The sequence below is a fragment of the Schistocerca gregaria genome, chromosome 3, assembly GCF_023897955.1.
Source record: "Schistocerca gregaria isolate iqSchGreg1 chromosome 3, iqSchGreg1.2, whole genome shotgun sequence".
In the NCBI taxonomy this organism is placed as follows: domain Eukaryota; kingdom Metazoa; phylum Arthropoda; class Insecta; order Orthoptera; family Acrididae; genus Schistocerca; species Schistocerca gregaria.
Genome location: NC_064922.1, coordinates 156,314,755 through 156,328,808, shown reverse-complemented (window position 1 = coordinate 156,328,808; position 14,054 = coordinate 156,314,755). Strand labels below are relative to the sequence as shown.

At 41.6% G+C, this 14,054-nt stretch overlaps 1 protein-coding gene across 1 annotated transcript in view; it reads left to right on the top strand.

Moving 5' to 3' along the window:
• Nucleotides 1–282: 282 nt before the first annotated feature.
• The window catches only part of LOC126354400 (uncharacterized), an 863,292-nt gene continuing 849,520 nt past the window's right edge, over nucleotides 283–14,054 (top strand). Inside the window, exon 1 of the mRNA XM_050004010.1 lies at nucleotides 283–437. Within this exon, the coding sequence (XP_049859967.1) occupies nucleotides 296–437 (142 nt within the window). The 5' untranslated portion in view covers nucleotides 283–295. The remainder of the gene's footprint in view (nucleotides 438–14,054) is intronic.

Genomic DNA, 14,054 nt, shown 5'->3' with positions numbered 1-14,054 from the left:
ATGTAGCAGTGTAGTTAGGCATTAGAGTTTGCGTGTTCCCAGGCCGACGTAACTGCGGAACGAAGCGGGCTGAACGTGCAGTGTGGGAGGCGACAGGTGGTGCGGTGTGGTGAGCCGGGCGGCGGGCTGCTGACCTAGACCGTGGCCGGCGGGGCGCGCGCGCGCAGAAGCAGGCAGGCGCGGGCGAGAGGAGCCGGGGGCAGCGCAGCGTCCAGTGTCTGGCCGTGCGACGTCGCGACCACAGCCCAGCGCAGCCGCACACAGCTTCCGTGTAGCCTTAGCCGACGCCCGCGACATGTTCTGGATCCTGCGGCGGACGCGCCTCGCCGGCGCCGCCGCCTTCTTCAACGCCATCAACAACAACAGCAGCAGCAGCGGCGGGGGCGCCAGCGGCTCGGGCAGCAGCGGCCTCAGCAACAGCAACAACAATCACCCCGGTGAGTCGCGCGCTCACCGCGCATTGTTGCGTCTGCCGGGCGCGGATGCGAAAAACTTATAACCGATACCGGTGTTTTAGTTCGGAATAACCGGTAATTGTCGGCATTTGTTTGGCTCGGTTATATCAAGTATTTTATTTTTTACTGATAACCGACTTCGCCTTGCATTGTTACATATGCAATGTGGGGATGGGATAAACCGACTGGTTAAAACCGATACCAGTATTTTAGTTCTGGTTCAAATGGCTCTGAGAACTATGGGACTCAACTGCTGTGGTCATCAGTCCCCTAGAACTTAGAACTTCTTAAACCTAACTAACCTAAGGACATCACACACGTCCATGCCCGAGGCAGGATTCGAACCTGCGACCGTAGCAGTCGCACGGATTTTAGTTCTGAATAAACAGTATTTTTTGGTATTTGTTCGGTCTCGGTCATAACTGGTATTTTTATTTTTAAAGATAACCGGTTGTAGAATCAATACATCAATGTGCTGTAGTAGTACTAAAATTTTTGGTTTTCACTTTAATCTTTTTTTATGAATGGAAACACAACACTGGTGTAATATTCTAAATATTTACTTTTTATTTTACAAGCCGTTTTTTAACTGTTACGCCATTAAAGGTAAGTATGGGGGCAGTGAAATTTTATTGAATCAAAGAATTTAAATTAGTGCATCTGCAGAGTATCTCCACTTCCACAGATGAAAACTGTTAATGTTAGATTCAGCAATAAAACAAAAGGGATTACTTTAGTGTAACTCTGATGTGAGACTATTTCACTAAGGTTAAATATGAGATGCATTAACTAATGGGCAATATGCAATTTAGAACAGTTGCTCATAAAAGAAAATGAATTGAACAATAAACTTTAGTGACAAGTTCCAAAGGCGTGGCTGAACAAAATCACTTCTAATCGCAGAGACTACTCATAGAGTCACCCAGGTCATATTGTAAATTGCCCCTCTTACTAAGATCTCCGTTTTCCTTTGTTTCAGTTGCTACAATTTCTATTGTGTTAAACAATTTTCCTTTGTATATCACAACTGAATTAGTTACATGCTTCATCTCACTAATGTATCTAATCTGCTTCTGATTTAGGACCTATCAAAGACTACATTATTTTGTTCAGCCACACCACTGGAACACGTCACCAAAGTTTATTGTTCAATTTAGTTTCTTCTGTGAAAACTGTTGTAATTTGTATGGAGCCCATTAGGTAATGTGACATATTTTACCTTAGCTACATAATTTTACATCGCATTTACACTGAAATAACCGCTTTTGTTCGATCCTTAAACATAAAATTAACATTTTTTATCTCTGGTTATGGACATACTCTATAGATGCACTATTTTAAAATCGTTAATCCAACAAAATTACACTGCACCACATACTTATCTATGTACGTGAAGATGGTGTAATTACCAAAAACTAGTTTGTGAAACAAATAATATTGTAGAATATTACACCGGTGTTTTGTGTGTTTCCATTCGTAACGAATAAAATATTTTACCAAGAATCGACAGAACACTCAATCAATGCACTTTTTTTTTCTAATTGCAAGTTTGGGGAAACGTCTGTGGCGCCTGAGAAATTGGTATCGTATTTGAATGATACCGCTTCTGATGAAATGAGTCAACTTACAGACGAACACGTTACATATTGCGTATTTATGAAGAGATTGGAGAATAAGTGTTGACCAATATATTAATTCATTATTGAAATTTTAAATATTGTTCTGTAAGTATTCCTGTTAGTATATATATATATATATATATATATATATATATATATATATTATGGAATGTGTAGCGCTGTTTTTCTGTAATTATTTGGAATGAAAAATTCACGTTTTATTCTTATATATATATATATATATATATATATATATATATAAAACATGAGTTTTTCATTCGAAATAATTACAGAAAAACAGCGCTACACATTCCATACGATAATTATTATTTGTCTGTCATTTCTAAGGAATAACAACACCAAATTATTATAGGAACAGTAATTAAAAACTTAACAATTCACAAAATTAAATCTCCTGCCTGTGTTTAGAATGACTCTTTCTGCTTATAGCCCCTGCAGACGGACAACTGAACAAGAAAAACTGCATTCTCCTCAGTTTTCAGTAACAAGCACTGACAATTCGTAACGCCAAAGAGTGGTATGATCCTTAATTACAACATGATTTTTGGGCACCGATTTAAAAATTTATAATCTGTAGGAGAACACAGGTGAAATTTTTTTAGCATTTAGCCCCTCATTACTATTTGAGAAAAGCAGTGGCTGATGGACCTACTAATTTTTCTTTTATTTATCTATTTTAATCGATAGTTTAACTCTATATATATTGAAACGTATAAGTAAAAGTGCGAGAAAATGTCAGAATTATTGAAACTTTGATTATTGTGTACATCTATTGCTGAAATAATAACAATATTTCAGAAACCGGTTATTTGGAGTGGTTTAACCACTCGGGTTAAACGTCAAGTGGAAAAAACCGGTGTAACTGAAAACCGATTGTTTCAGTGACAACTGCCAACTGTTTTTGCTATTGGAAACGACATTGTCTTACAACTGTTTTTCCAATCAATTGTTTTAATTGGTACAATTTATTTGCTGCTTAGTTTGAAGCACCAACGAGTTCATCTTCAGGCACTTTTGAATCGTTGTCAGTGAACTTTGATATCCTAACTATAAGACTCGATAGCTCAACTGAACTGCCAAGACGTTCGTATTGTGGATAAACACAGATGATTGGAAGTAAGGCAATCAGAAAGTAGCCTTTGTCCTCCGTAGCACAACATTTCAGAGCTGACGTCCCCAATTTCGGACGCTATGGAAGCAATAAGAAAGTGACTAATACTCGAAGGTACAACAACAGTAAATGAAATTGCAGCCAAACTGAACAGATGTTTATTCTGGAAAAGCGCACTACACGGAATGCCGTGTTACTTTCTCAAATGGTCTTTATGATGAAACTTGCTTATTCGTAATTCATGTGTTCGATAATAGCTTAGCAGCCACAAATGTCAGTACAGACAATTAAAAGGACGCTAGCTGTGGGAAAATGTTATCGTATTAACAAAACGCAGCGCCGCCGTACTATTCTGCAAACTGGTCATGCCGTAGAAATACCACAGGTGTTTTTCAGATACGGCTAGTTTCTAGAGAGATTCAAAGTCTCGATACTGTGGCAACATTATAAAATGGGAATATGACATCAGACAAATAAATACATGCCGATTCCCTGACCACCGACGTTCTCGGAGGTTTTCAAGGTAGCTTTGTATCCCATTTCACTATAACGTTTCATTATACTCGCCAGCTGACTTGAGGAAAGGACTTCAACAGAAAGTAATATGTATTCTTTTGCATATGAAGGACTTCAGTGGAGCAGGAGGGTAAGATGAACTCTGTCACTTAATAATGGAGACAACACTACGTTCTTGCGAAGGTCGAGTGTCTTATCTGGAGCAGGGGAAAAAATTTGTTTTATCTACTGCCCACTTTCTCATTTGTTAGCGGCAAAGTTTTCTAACCGCCTACCGATTCCACACTAGTGGCGATTTATAAAGTAGAGAAGTAACGGAATTATAAATAATTTATAAAGCAGAGTTACAGTAAGTTACAGCATATAATAATAGTTACATATCAAATACTTTGTCTAGATTTTATGAAAGACAAATGAAAATGTTTTTAAAATCCCTACCCCCTGCCGCCCACCATGACTGCTAGGACGTCCATTAGTGGATGGTAGGGACCCGCGTGACTACCACAAATCCAGTGTCAATAAACCGGGGAGAAATGAGAACTAACTGCAGCGTTGTGCAGCAGGGTTCTGTTTTAGATCGAAACAAAAAACTGTCTCTCCGTAATACGACGAGTTAATTCTCTCGTAACCTTTTCTCGTAGAGGTGAGCACCTTTTCTGGAGCCTCCATTTTGAATAGCCTTGCAACAGAAGTGAAAAAACTCAATTCCAAATCTACGTTTTTGTGTGTCGCCTAGTGGTGCATTGTTTGTACTGTGTATAAGTTAACTGAACAGTAGTTTGGAGTCTCTTGCTATATTCCGATAATTACTTGTGTGTACTACTGCAAATCTTTTGTACCTATTGTTTTTATATTTTTTATATTTTGTATGTAGTGTCTCATTATATGAGCAAATATGACAGTTCAAAGTGTTCCATGGAACCTACCGAAAATTGAAAACGTAACCAACCATGAAGGCCAACTTAAAATCCTCGTGCCCATAGACAAGCTGAAAATAGCTATTTCGCATACAGAGGCATAATTATAGTTTTCTGATTTCAAGTTGCTCGCCTGTGATGCAAAAGCCCTACAAATATTCATTTGCTCTTTCTAGACCTTCCCACACTCTGCAATTTACCTGCAGTTTCTTCACGTGACATCTTTCTTACATCAGACGAGATAGTTAATACAGTAGTTAACGTCGAAGAACTAAAATTTTTACCTGACAGACACAGTATATGAGAACATCACATAAGCCGATAAGCCAGAACATTATGACTACTACTCACCGCGACACTGGATGCCGCTTGGTGGAGGTTCTGTCACGTGAGGTGGTAACCAAAGTATGTAAGCGGAGCTGACACGGACTGGGGATCCTACAAGCGAAGATATGAGCTGCAAATGGGGAATTCAATTCAGGAAAGCGAATTTGACAAAGGATAGACCCTGCAGACCCTGAGAACAAGTATCTCGAAAACGGCGAATCTCGTCGAATGTTCACGTGCTACTGTCGTGACAGTGAAACTACCACTAGGCGCTAATTGGTTGGACGTCCACGACTCTTCACAGAACGTAGGGCTCGGTGGCTTGTCTGCTTAGTGAAGTAGGACAGATGGGTGATCTGTGGCATCTCTGCCGAAAGACGTCAATACTGGTGCACCCATCTATGTCGCTGTCCGGCGCCATTACCGCGTCCGCAGATCAGCGGCTCGTTATTTGCGCGAATTACGTGACCTGTGTGTAAACACCTAATTTCACATACCTCCACAAACCTACCAAGATACGCAGAGTCAATTATGTAGTTCGTTCCTGAATTGGAGAAACAAGCTATTCAGCGTGTAGTAATAATGTTTTGGGTCATTAGTGTATGTAATATAGAGGGTGGAAAGAAATGTCACGAGATTTTAGCCCTGGATAGGTGATGTCAGTTGGAACCAAAATTATTAATGTTGTGTAGTTCGACAACGCACAATTTTTAAACTACGGAAACTTGGCACCACGCGGTCCGATTGGCTACGGGACTGCCCTGTTACGAGATTCTCTGGACAACGCATGACAGCGAATGCATTACCTGCGGGCCCCACGCTCGATGGTAGCGGGCCAGCCTCCCGCCCTGGGAGCCTGGGGGCGAATCCGCAGGTGTTCGACACGTCCATTGTAGTATCATGATAAGACGTTCCGGGAACAAACCCGTCAACAGCTGTTAGTTCACACAGAGAAAGTCTTTTACAAATCGCGTCGGCACTGAAAAGGGCCTTTTTAGTAGTTAGGACATTGTTTACTTAAAGCAGATGCTGAAACTAGCGACTCTCTGACGCGACACAAGATTGGTAAAGTCAAACGGTGCTTTGCCGAACTCTTTCAAAGATTCCTCGCACTGCCCCGATATGATTGGCGGCATGTTGATTGCGACCCAACAATTCCTCTTCGTTTCTAGGTGGTTCACGTCCGGGTGGGTGGACTAGAAACTTGAAGAATCCCCACAGGAAAAGTCCGGTGGCTTGTGGTCTGGTGATCCCGGGAGCCATGTCCTACGAGCACCTCTGCCAATTGTCAGCCGGAGTGGCCGAGCGGTTCTAGGTGCTACAATCTGGAACAGCGCGACCACTACGGCCGCAGGTTCGAATCCTGCCTCGGGCATGGATGTGTGTGATATCCTTAGGTTAGTTAGGTGTAGGTAGTTCTAAGTTCTAGGGGACTGATGATCTCAGAAGTCCCATAGTGCTCAGAGCCGTTTGAACCATTTTTGAACCTCTGCCAATTACCTGGCTGTCGAATAATTCATTTAAATATCCGTGCACAGCACGACTGTTAAGTGTGGGCGCCCCATCATGTTGCAACCACATGTGTCCAGGGAACATCTTCCAGCAGGCTGGGTTGAGTTTCTTGCAAAAAGTGAAGTGGCTTATCGGTGTATGTGATATTCTCATCTACTGTGTTTGTCAGGTAAAAATTTTTGTTCTGCACCGTTAATTTGCTCCCGTAATTCAAGGAGGCAGACGGACTAGCGCAATCAGATTTTCACCCACAATGCATAGATTTTCACCCACAATGCCTGCCCGAACGTTGAGCGAAAATCGTTCCTGGTGTCAGTGGACGTACGTGACGTGAGAATTTTCCCTTGCCCAGTAATGAACGTTTCGAGTGTTGTAAAGGGCATACCGACGGAAGGTGCACTCGTCAGTAAACAACACAATGGCGGGAAAGCCAGGAACTCGTGCAATACGTCGCAGAAACCACCGGCAAAACCCTAGTCTGTGTTCATAATCCGCCACAGGGTTTAGGTCTTTGACAGGGTGGGAAGTAAATGGATGCTGGCCGTCATCCCTCAAAACCTTCCAGACTAACCGATGAGTGACCTCCATGTCGTGCCCAACCGCTCGAGTACTTGTCGTAGGTGCTTCCTCCAAGCGCTCAAGAACAGTCTCTTCAAATGCAGCATCCCGTCGTGTTCGAGGTTCCCAACATCACCATCAGATCCCGCTAACGAGCCTGTTTCGCCAAGTCGCCAGTGAATTGCTGTAAAGGTTTGCAGGTGTGGGTGGCGTCATGTTGGGTACCGTTTCTCATACAACCGTCGAGCTTCATGCGCAGTACCGTCGGTTAGTCCACAAACAAAAACCATATCTCGTTGTTCTTTCAAACGAATACTGTGCCGCCATGCTTACTGTGTGACAAAATCGCTGGTGACGTGTGTGTGCTCCGAAGCAAAGGTTACATGTGAATGCCTCTGACGTGGAGACAAACAGCAAGACCTATTCGACTCGCATTCGGGAGGACGACGGTTCAATCCCGCGTCCGGCCATCCTGATTCATGATTTCCGTGATTTCCCTAAATCGCTCCAGGCAAATGCCGGGATGGTTCCTTTGAAAGGGCACGGCCAACTTCCTTCCCTAATCCGATGAGACCGATGACCTTGCTGTCTGGTCTCCTTTCCCAAAACAACTCAACCCAACCTATTCGACACCTGTGCTTATCACGTTCTGGGGACGTTCGTATGTGTGAACTGACAACCATAGCGCTGCCCGTCAATTGACGAATGGCAACAGGGCAATCCCACGGCCAATCGGTGCGCGTGGCGCGAAGTTTCCGTAGTTTAAATATGGTGCGCCGTCGACCTACACAACATTAATAATTTTGGTTCCTACTGGCATCAGCTATCCAGGGTTACAATTTCGTGACACAATTTTTCTCCACCCTGTATTTACATTATCGTAACTATTGCAAATTTTATGGAATTTGTAATACAAGATAAAAATTTTAGGATAACTGAAATTAAAAAAAAGAAGAACAAGAAAAAGGCCAGTCTAAGATTTTGGATTTCAATGTTAGGTTGCAACTTATGGTGTATATGGTCACAGTGAGAAGTGAATGTAGGGCCACCATTACGTCCAAAGATAAGCCGTTAAATTAGTTTAGAATAGGTAAGATCTCAGTTCTAATGAAGATGTTATTCTACAGTTCAGTGTTTGCAAGACAGAAGGAACTAATAAAAGAAACTGAATGTATTGGAAAGTGGAAAAATGGGTTCATAATGTAAGACTGCTAACGATAGATGCTAGGGGTTGTGATATGGCAAAAGTTGATGGTCGTTGGGCTGTACATAACCGAGAACGTTTCTGCAAGAAAGTGTAATCCAATAAAAAGCGGTGGTCTTACTAATTGTTCTCGCCCTGGAGTGATATGTGGTGGTGTACAGGCCCTGAAATTTACGATTAGTGGGTAGTGGTATCTTATAGCTCAATTAAAATCTGTCATTCACGTTTTCCATACAATTTCATGAAACAGAAAATACGATTTTTATCACGAACTATTACGCCGTCATATGCGCTGTAATGGTTCTTTCGGGGGTGTTTTCGTTTGGGGTGGGGGGCGGTCAGATTTATTAATGGTTGATTCTGACGCGTATTGTGTGGGTTGTGAAATGTCCCGTTCACCTTATCTGAGCTAAACGACGGCTACGAGTCGTCTTGGCCTATGTTATTTGTCCGTAATGCTTTCCGTTGTTGCTGTTCATTGCGTTGATACGTCTTCCTGTTAATGCTTCTGTGCGCTTCTGATATTACATCTTATAAACACCGTTTTCTAACTTTCGGCCTCGTCTTCGTTATTTCTGCTCTGAGTTTCTTTATTTTGAAATAATTTTATGCCAACCTAGCTTACAACATTGTCAAACATGGACAATAGGTATTCAGTATCATATATTTTCCAATTCAATTATTTTATTTCCTTGTGCAGTTTCGATGCAATTTTTTTTTCCATTTCAGCATTGACAAAGGTTAAATTCAATTCTCCCCTTTTTTCTTTTCTTCTGAAGTTCCTGTAGTCTTTCGTCTATTTACAACATTGCCATTTCCTCTCCTGTGTTCATATTTCTCCAGATGGATTTCTTATTTTTTGTATAGGGGCCCTAAATGCCATTTACTATTGTTAACAATTCCGTGTTATTGCCCATTCTGGAAAACTGTTTGTATCCTAATTTTAATGTATGTGATTAAGGCTACAGTTGATTAATTTTTCCAAACCTCCTGAAGTATTTATATGAGTAAACTGATCACTATAATTCTGCAAAGGGCTTCAAATAAGTACACTTCCGTTTTGAGAATACTTTCTATGTTTTCCGTATACTTCGGTAACTTTCTTCAATACCTGGTACTTTCTAAAGATCATTAATCTGTATTGTAAACCAGGGCTGGTTTGAAGCCCAAGCGACACAAGAGACTGCTTAGGGCAACAAGTTGGGGTCGGTGCCCCAGGCGCCACAAATGTAAGTCTTCTGCACAGGCTGTATCATAATTAGTAGCGAAATTTGACACTGGTGAAAGTATACAATACGATAAGCAAAAAATGGGTCCGCAACCGAGCCGTTTGCGATGTAATTGCAAAGGCCACGCTTCGAGTCAGCATTGACTTCAGTATCAAAATATTATTGTAATTAGTATAAATTTATTTGATATATAACTTTTCGAATATTCTCGTTCCTAACTGGATTCAAATTTCACCCAAGTCTTTCCTGAACTAGAAATACAAAACTACTTTAGCACGTAACATGCTACAGTTGAACTGGGTATTATGTTCGACACATCTGTATAAAATCAGTTGTTTTTTCTTGTACTTCTGGTCCATTTTTTCCGGTGTAAACGAAAACAATTCATAAATGATGGAATTAAAAAAATTGTAATTTTAATCTAAAAATAACACATATTTTATATTTTTCATTTTTTATTTTATTGGTGGTAGAACAACACAATAGACAGAGTTGTTTCTGCTTTCACTAATAGCTTTTAATGATAAATGGAATTACCTAAAAAAATGAATTGTTTCTTTTTTTACTGTTGAACATTAGAATAAAGTTGAGAAAATTATTTTCTGTTACTTACGTATATCTACGTAGTAGTTATTTTAAAAGGAAAAGAAACCTATTTTCTGATTATCAGATTAACGCTTAATTTTAAAGGTCTAACCAAAGGGGAGGGGGATAGGGTGAGGTAGGGGATGGGTCCGTCAAATAATATTTGAGGAGGGATTGTTGTAACCATAACGATTCTTCTGACGTCCTTTCACACTACTCTAGTACATACCGTATAGTATACAAGTTTTTGTTCAGCATGTTCTCAGTTAACTTAACCTCTCTTTCAATCTGTTTCACTCATTCTAGGCTTTTAGACTGTCCTAATTCATTTTCTAGTTGATTTCGTTTAAAATATTAACACTTACTTGCGGTCTATATGTTCCTATTTCTTTTGTGTTGTAATAACCTGAGCTTGCGTTCTTTTACCCTGTCTATGACTGTCGTTTGGCTAGCATGACTTCATATCCAAATGCTAGAGTCCTATATTTTCTGTTTCAACGAGTTTATATCCATTTTGTTTTGTTCTGTTCCACGCCCATCATCCTTCACGTATTAAAATCTACGATATCATTTTAGTTTTCACTGAACTACATTATTCCTTATTTTGTAACAACTCTGTGTAAACAATATCGCTTGATACCATATGCAGCTTCTATAAGTAACACAGCTACATTTTGAGGTAAACGAAACTACGAATAACAGTCGCTACATTTTTGTAAAAAGCCGCGAATCTAAGTAACTTTCCTTTTGTACTGTTCCTTTAGTACTGTTTCGCTGCAAATAAATAGATTAAAATTTTGTGATAATCGTAGAAATTAGGTGTTTGGTCTATTTTGTTTTGTTTTGTTTATACCTTCCTTCCATAAGTTGGCTCTGGCTCTGAGCACTATGGGACTCAACATCTGAGGTCATCAGTCCCCTAGAACTTAGAAATACTTAAACCTAACTAACCTAAGGACATCACACACATCCATGCCCGAGGCAGGATTCGAACGTGCGACCGTAGCGGTCGCGCGGTTCCAGACTGCAGCGCCTAGAACCGCTCGGTCACACCGGCCGGCCATAAGTTGTCAGGCAAAAGATTCACGCGACGTGACGGACGCGGTTGATTTAGGCACGATGTCTGTATGGTGCGAAAAGGGCAATTGACTCTCAATAAGAAAAAGTGTGAGATCATGCACATGAGTATGAGAAGAAATGCGTTAAATATCGGCTACACTACCAATCACACAAACTTAAGTATCTAGAAATTACATTTACGAACAACTTAAATTGGAACGATCATATGTGTAATGTTGTGGGGAAGGCAAAGCAAAGACCGCGCTTCATTGGCAGAACACTTTGAAGATACAAGACATCTACTACAGAGATTGCTTACACTACGATCGTTCGCCCTCTGCTAGAGTACTGCTGAGCGGCATGGGACTGTTACCAGATAGAGTTGATGGAGAATATCGCTAAAGTTAAGAACATCAGCTTGTTTTGTGTTACCGCAAAATAGGGGAGAGAGTGTCCCTGAAATGATATAGGAATTGGGGGTGGACAACATTAAAACAAAGGATTTTTCGTTGCGGCGAAATCGTTTCACGAAATTCCAGTCACTAACTTTATCCTCTAAATGTGAAAATATTTTACTGTCGCAGACGTACATGGGCAGAAATGATCATTATAATAACAAAAGAGAAGTCAGAGCTCAAAATGAAAGATTTAGATGTAGACAAGTTAATTACGTAGACTCCGTAAAGTGGGTGTGCTATGGTTTCAACATAACCCTCTACGATCATAAGCCCAAACTGTGGAACCAAGGAGCTAATCTTCGTGACTTTCTATTGTAACATATTGGGTAGTAATTAAAAATTCCTCTTGCACAAATCGTGATATCTCTTTTCTGAAAACTGGGGACTGTAAGGAGTGCTGCTCTATCTGGCAGGAGACGAAGAAATAATAGAAGTTTGTGCGTCTCGGTAGCTGCACGGTCACCGCGACGGTTTCCTAACCGAAGTGACCCAGTTCGACTCCCTGTCGGATCGGACATTTTTTTCGCTCGGTGACTGTATGTCGTCCTTACGTTCGTATTGTTGTAACTGACATGTCACACCTGAAATGGCACGTGCACTTTCCCGCGAAAGGCAAAGGTCCCGAGTTCGAGTCTCGGTCGGCCACACAGTTTTAATCTGCCACGAAGTTTCACATCAGGGCACACTCCGCTGCAGAGTGAATATCTCATTCTAGTACACATTTAATCAGGTGCCGAAAGGTCTCTTGGGGAATGTCAGCCCAGCCTGCACGGAGTGCTGCACTGAGGACAGGTATCGATGTCGGTCTGTGAGGCCTGGCACGAAGTCGGCGTTCCAAAACATCCCAAAGGTGTTCTATAGGATTCATATCATGCAGCCCAGTCCATTACAGCGATGTTTTTGTCCTGTAACCACTCCGCCACAGCCCGTGCATTCTGGGCAGTTGCTCGATCGTGTTGAAAGATGCAGTCGCCATCCCCGAATTGCTCTTCAACAGTTGGAAGCAAGAAGGTGCTTAAAACATCAATGTAGACCGGTGCTGTGATAGTGCGACGCAAAACAACGAGGGGTGCAAGCCCTCCATGAAAAACGTCACCATACCATAACAGCACCGCCTCATAATTTTACTGTTGGCACTACACACGCTGGCAGATGACGTTCACCCGGAATTCGCCATACACACACCCTGCCGTCGGATCGTCACATTGTGTACCGTAATTCGTCTATCCACTCAACGTTTTTCGACTGTTCAATCGCCCAATGTTTACGCTCCATACACTAACCGAGGCGTCGTTTGACATTTGCCGGTGGGATGTGTGGCTTATGAGGAGCCGCTCGACGTTGGAATCCAAGTTTTCTCATCTCCTGCATAACTGTCATAGTACTTGCAGAGGAACCTGATACAGTTTGGAATTCTTATATGATGGTCTGGATAGATGTCTGCCTATTACACACCACGACCCCTTTTCAACTGTTGGCGTTCTCTGTTAGTCAACAGAAGAGTTTGGCCTGTACGCCTGTGTGCTGTACGTGCCCCGCAGATTTCTACATCACTATCACATCGGAAACAGTGGACCTAGGGATGTTTAGGAGTGTGGAAATCTCGCTTACAGAAGTATGACACACGTGACACCCAGTCACCTGCCCACGTTCGAAGTCTTTCACGATGTCTAATGACTACTGAGGTCGCTGACATGGACCTGGCAGTAGGTGGCAGCACAATGCATATAATATGAAAAACGTATGTGTTTGGGGGTGTCCGGATTCTTTTGATCACATAGTGTATCAACATTTCGTAAATAATCTCCCCTCGTGAACTAAAAATACATAACATTTCCTACAAATTTCACTGTGAAGGTTTTTTTATCCGACGAACTGTTGGTGCTGGAGCGCTAGTTCAGTATTAACGTGTTTCGGTTGTCTCTGCAAAACACCACATTCTTCTCTCCAAAACTCTAACTTATTATTGAAAGGGATCAGTCAATTCTCTGCAGGTACATAAATTACATCTTTTACATAAAGCTGCATGCCGTTTTTTCAAAAAATTACATAATGTTCAAGTTATTTAAGCACGAAATTCAGTTACAAAAAGTTGAAATTCCAACTAAAAACGAGTGCTCGTAGATCGATGAAATTTGTGGAAAAACCACTGGAAGAAACACATTTTACTTTCCACACGAGATGGTAGCATTTGTTAATTGCGTACCGTATTTACACTCCAGGTTACAAAAGTTCCTCAATGTGACGACCATCCGTACCCACGATAGCCTGGAACCGCTCTAAGAAACTGCACTACTGCTGCCCGAAACATCGGTGGACCACGGAATGTTCAGTGATCGTGACACGGCTCGTGCACTGCTTGAAAATTGCACATTGCATCCAGCATTCTCAGCCATGGCAACAGTATCTTCTTTAACACCTTGTGGCGCAATTGGCCGGCGGCCTGTCCGAATCATGTTGTTCAACCCCGATGCTGAAAGAGA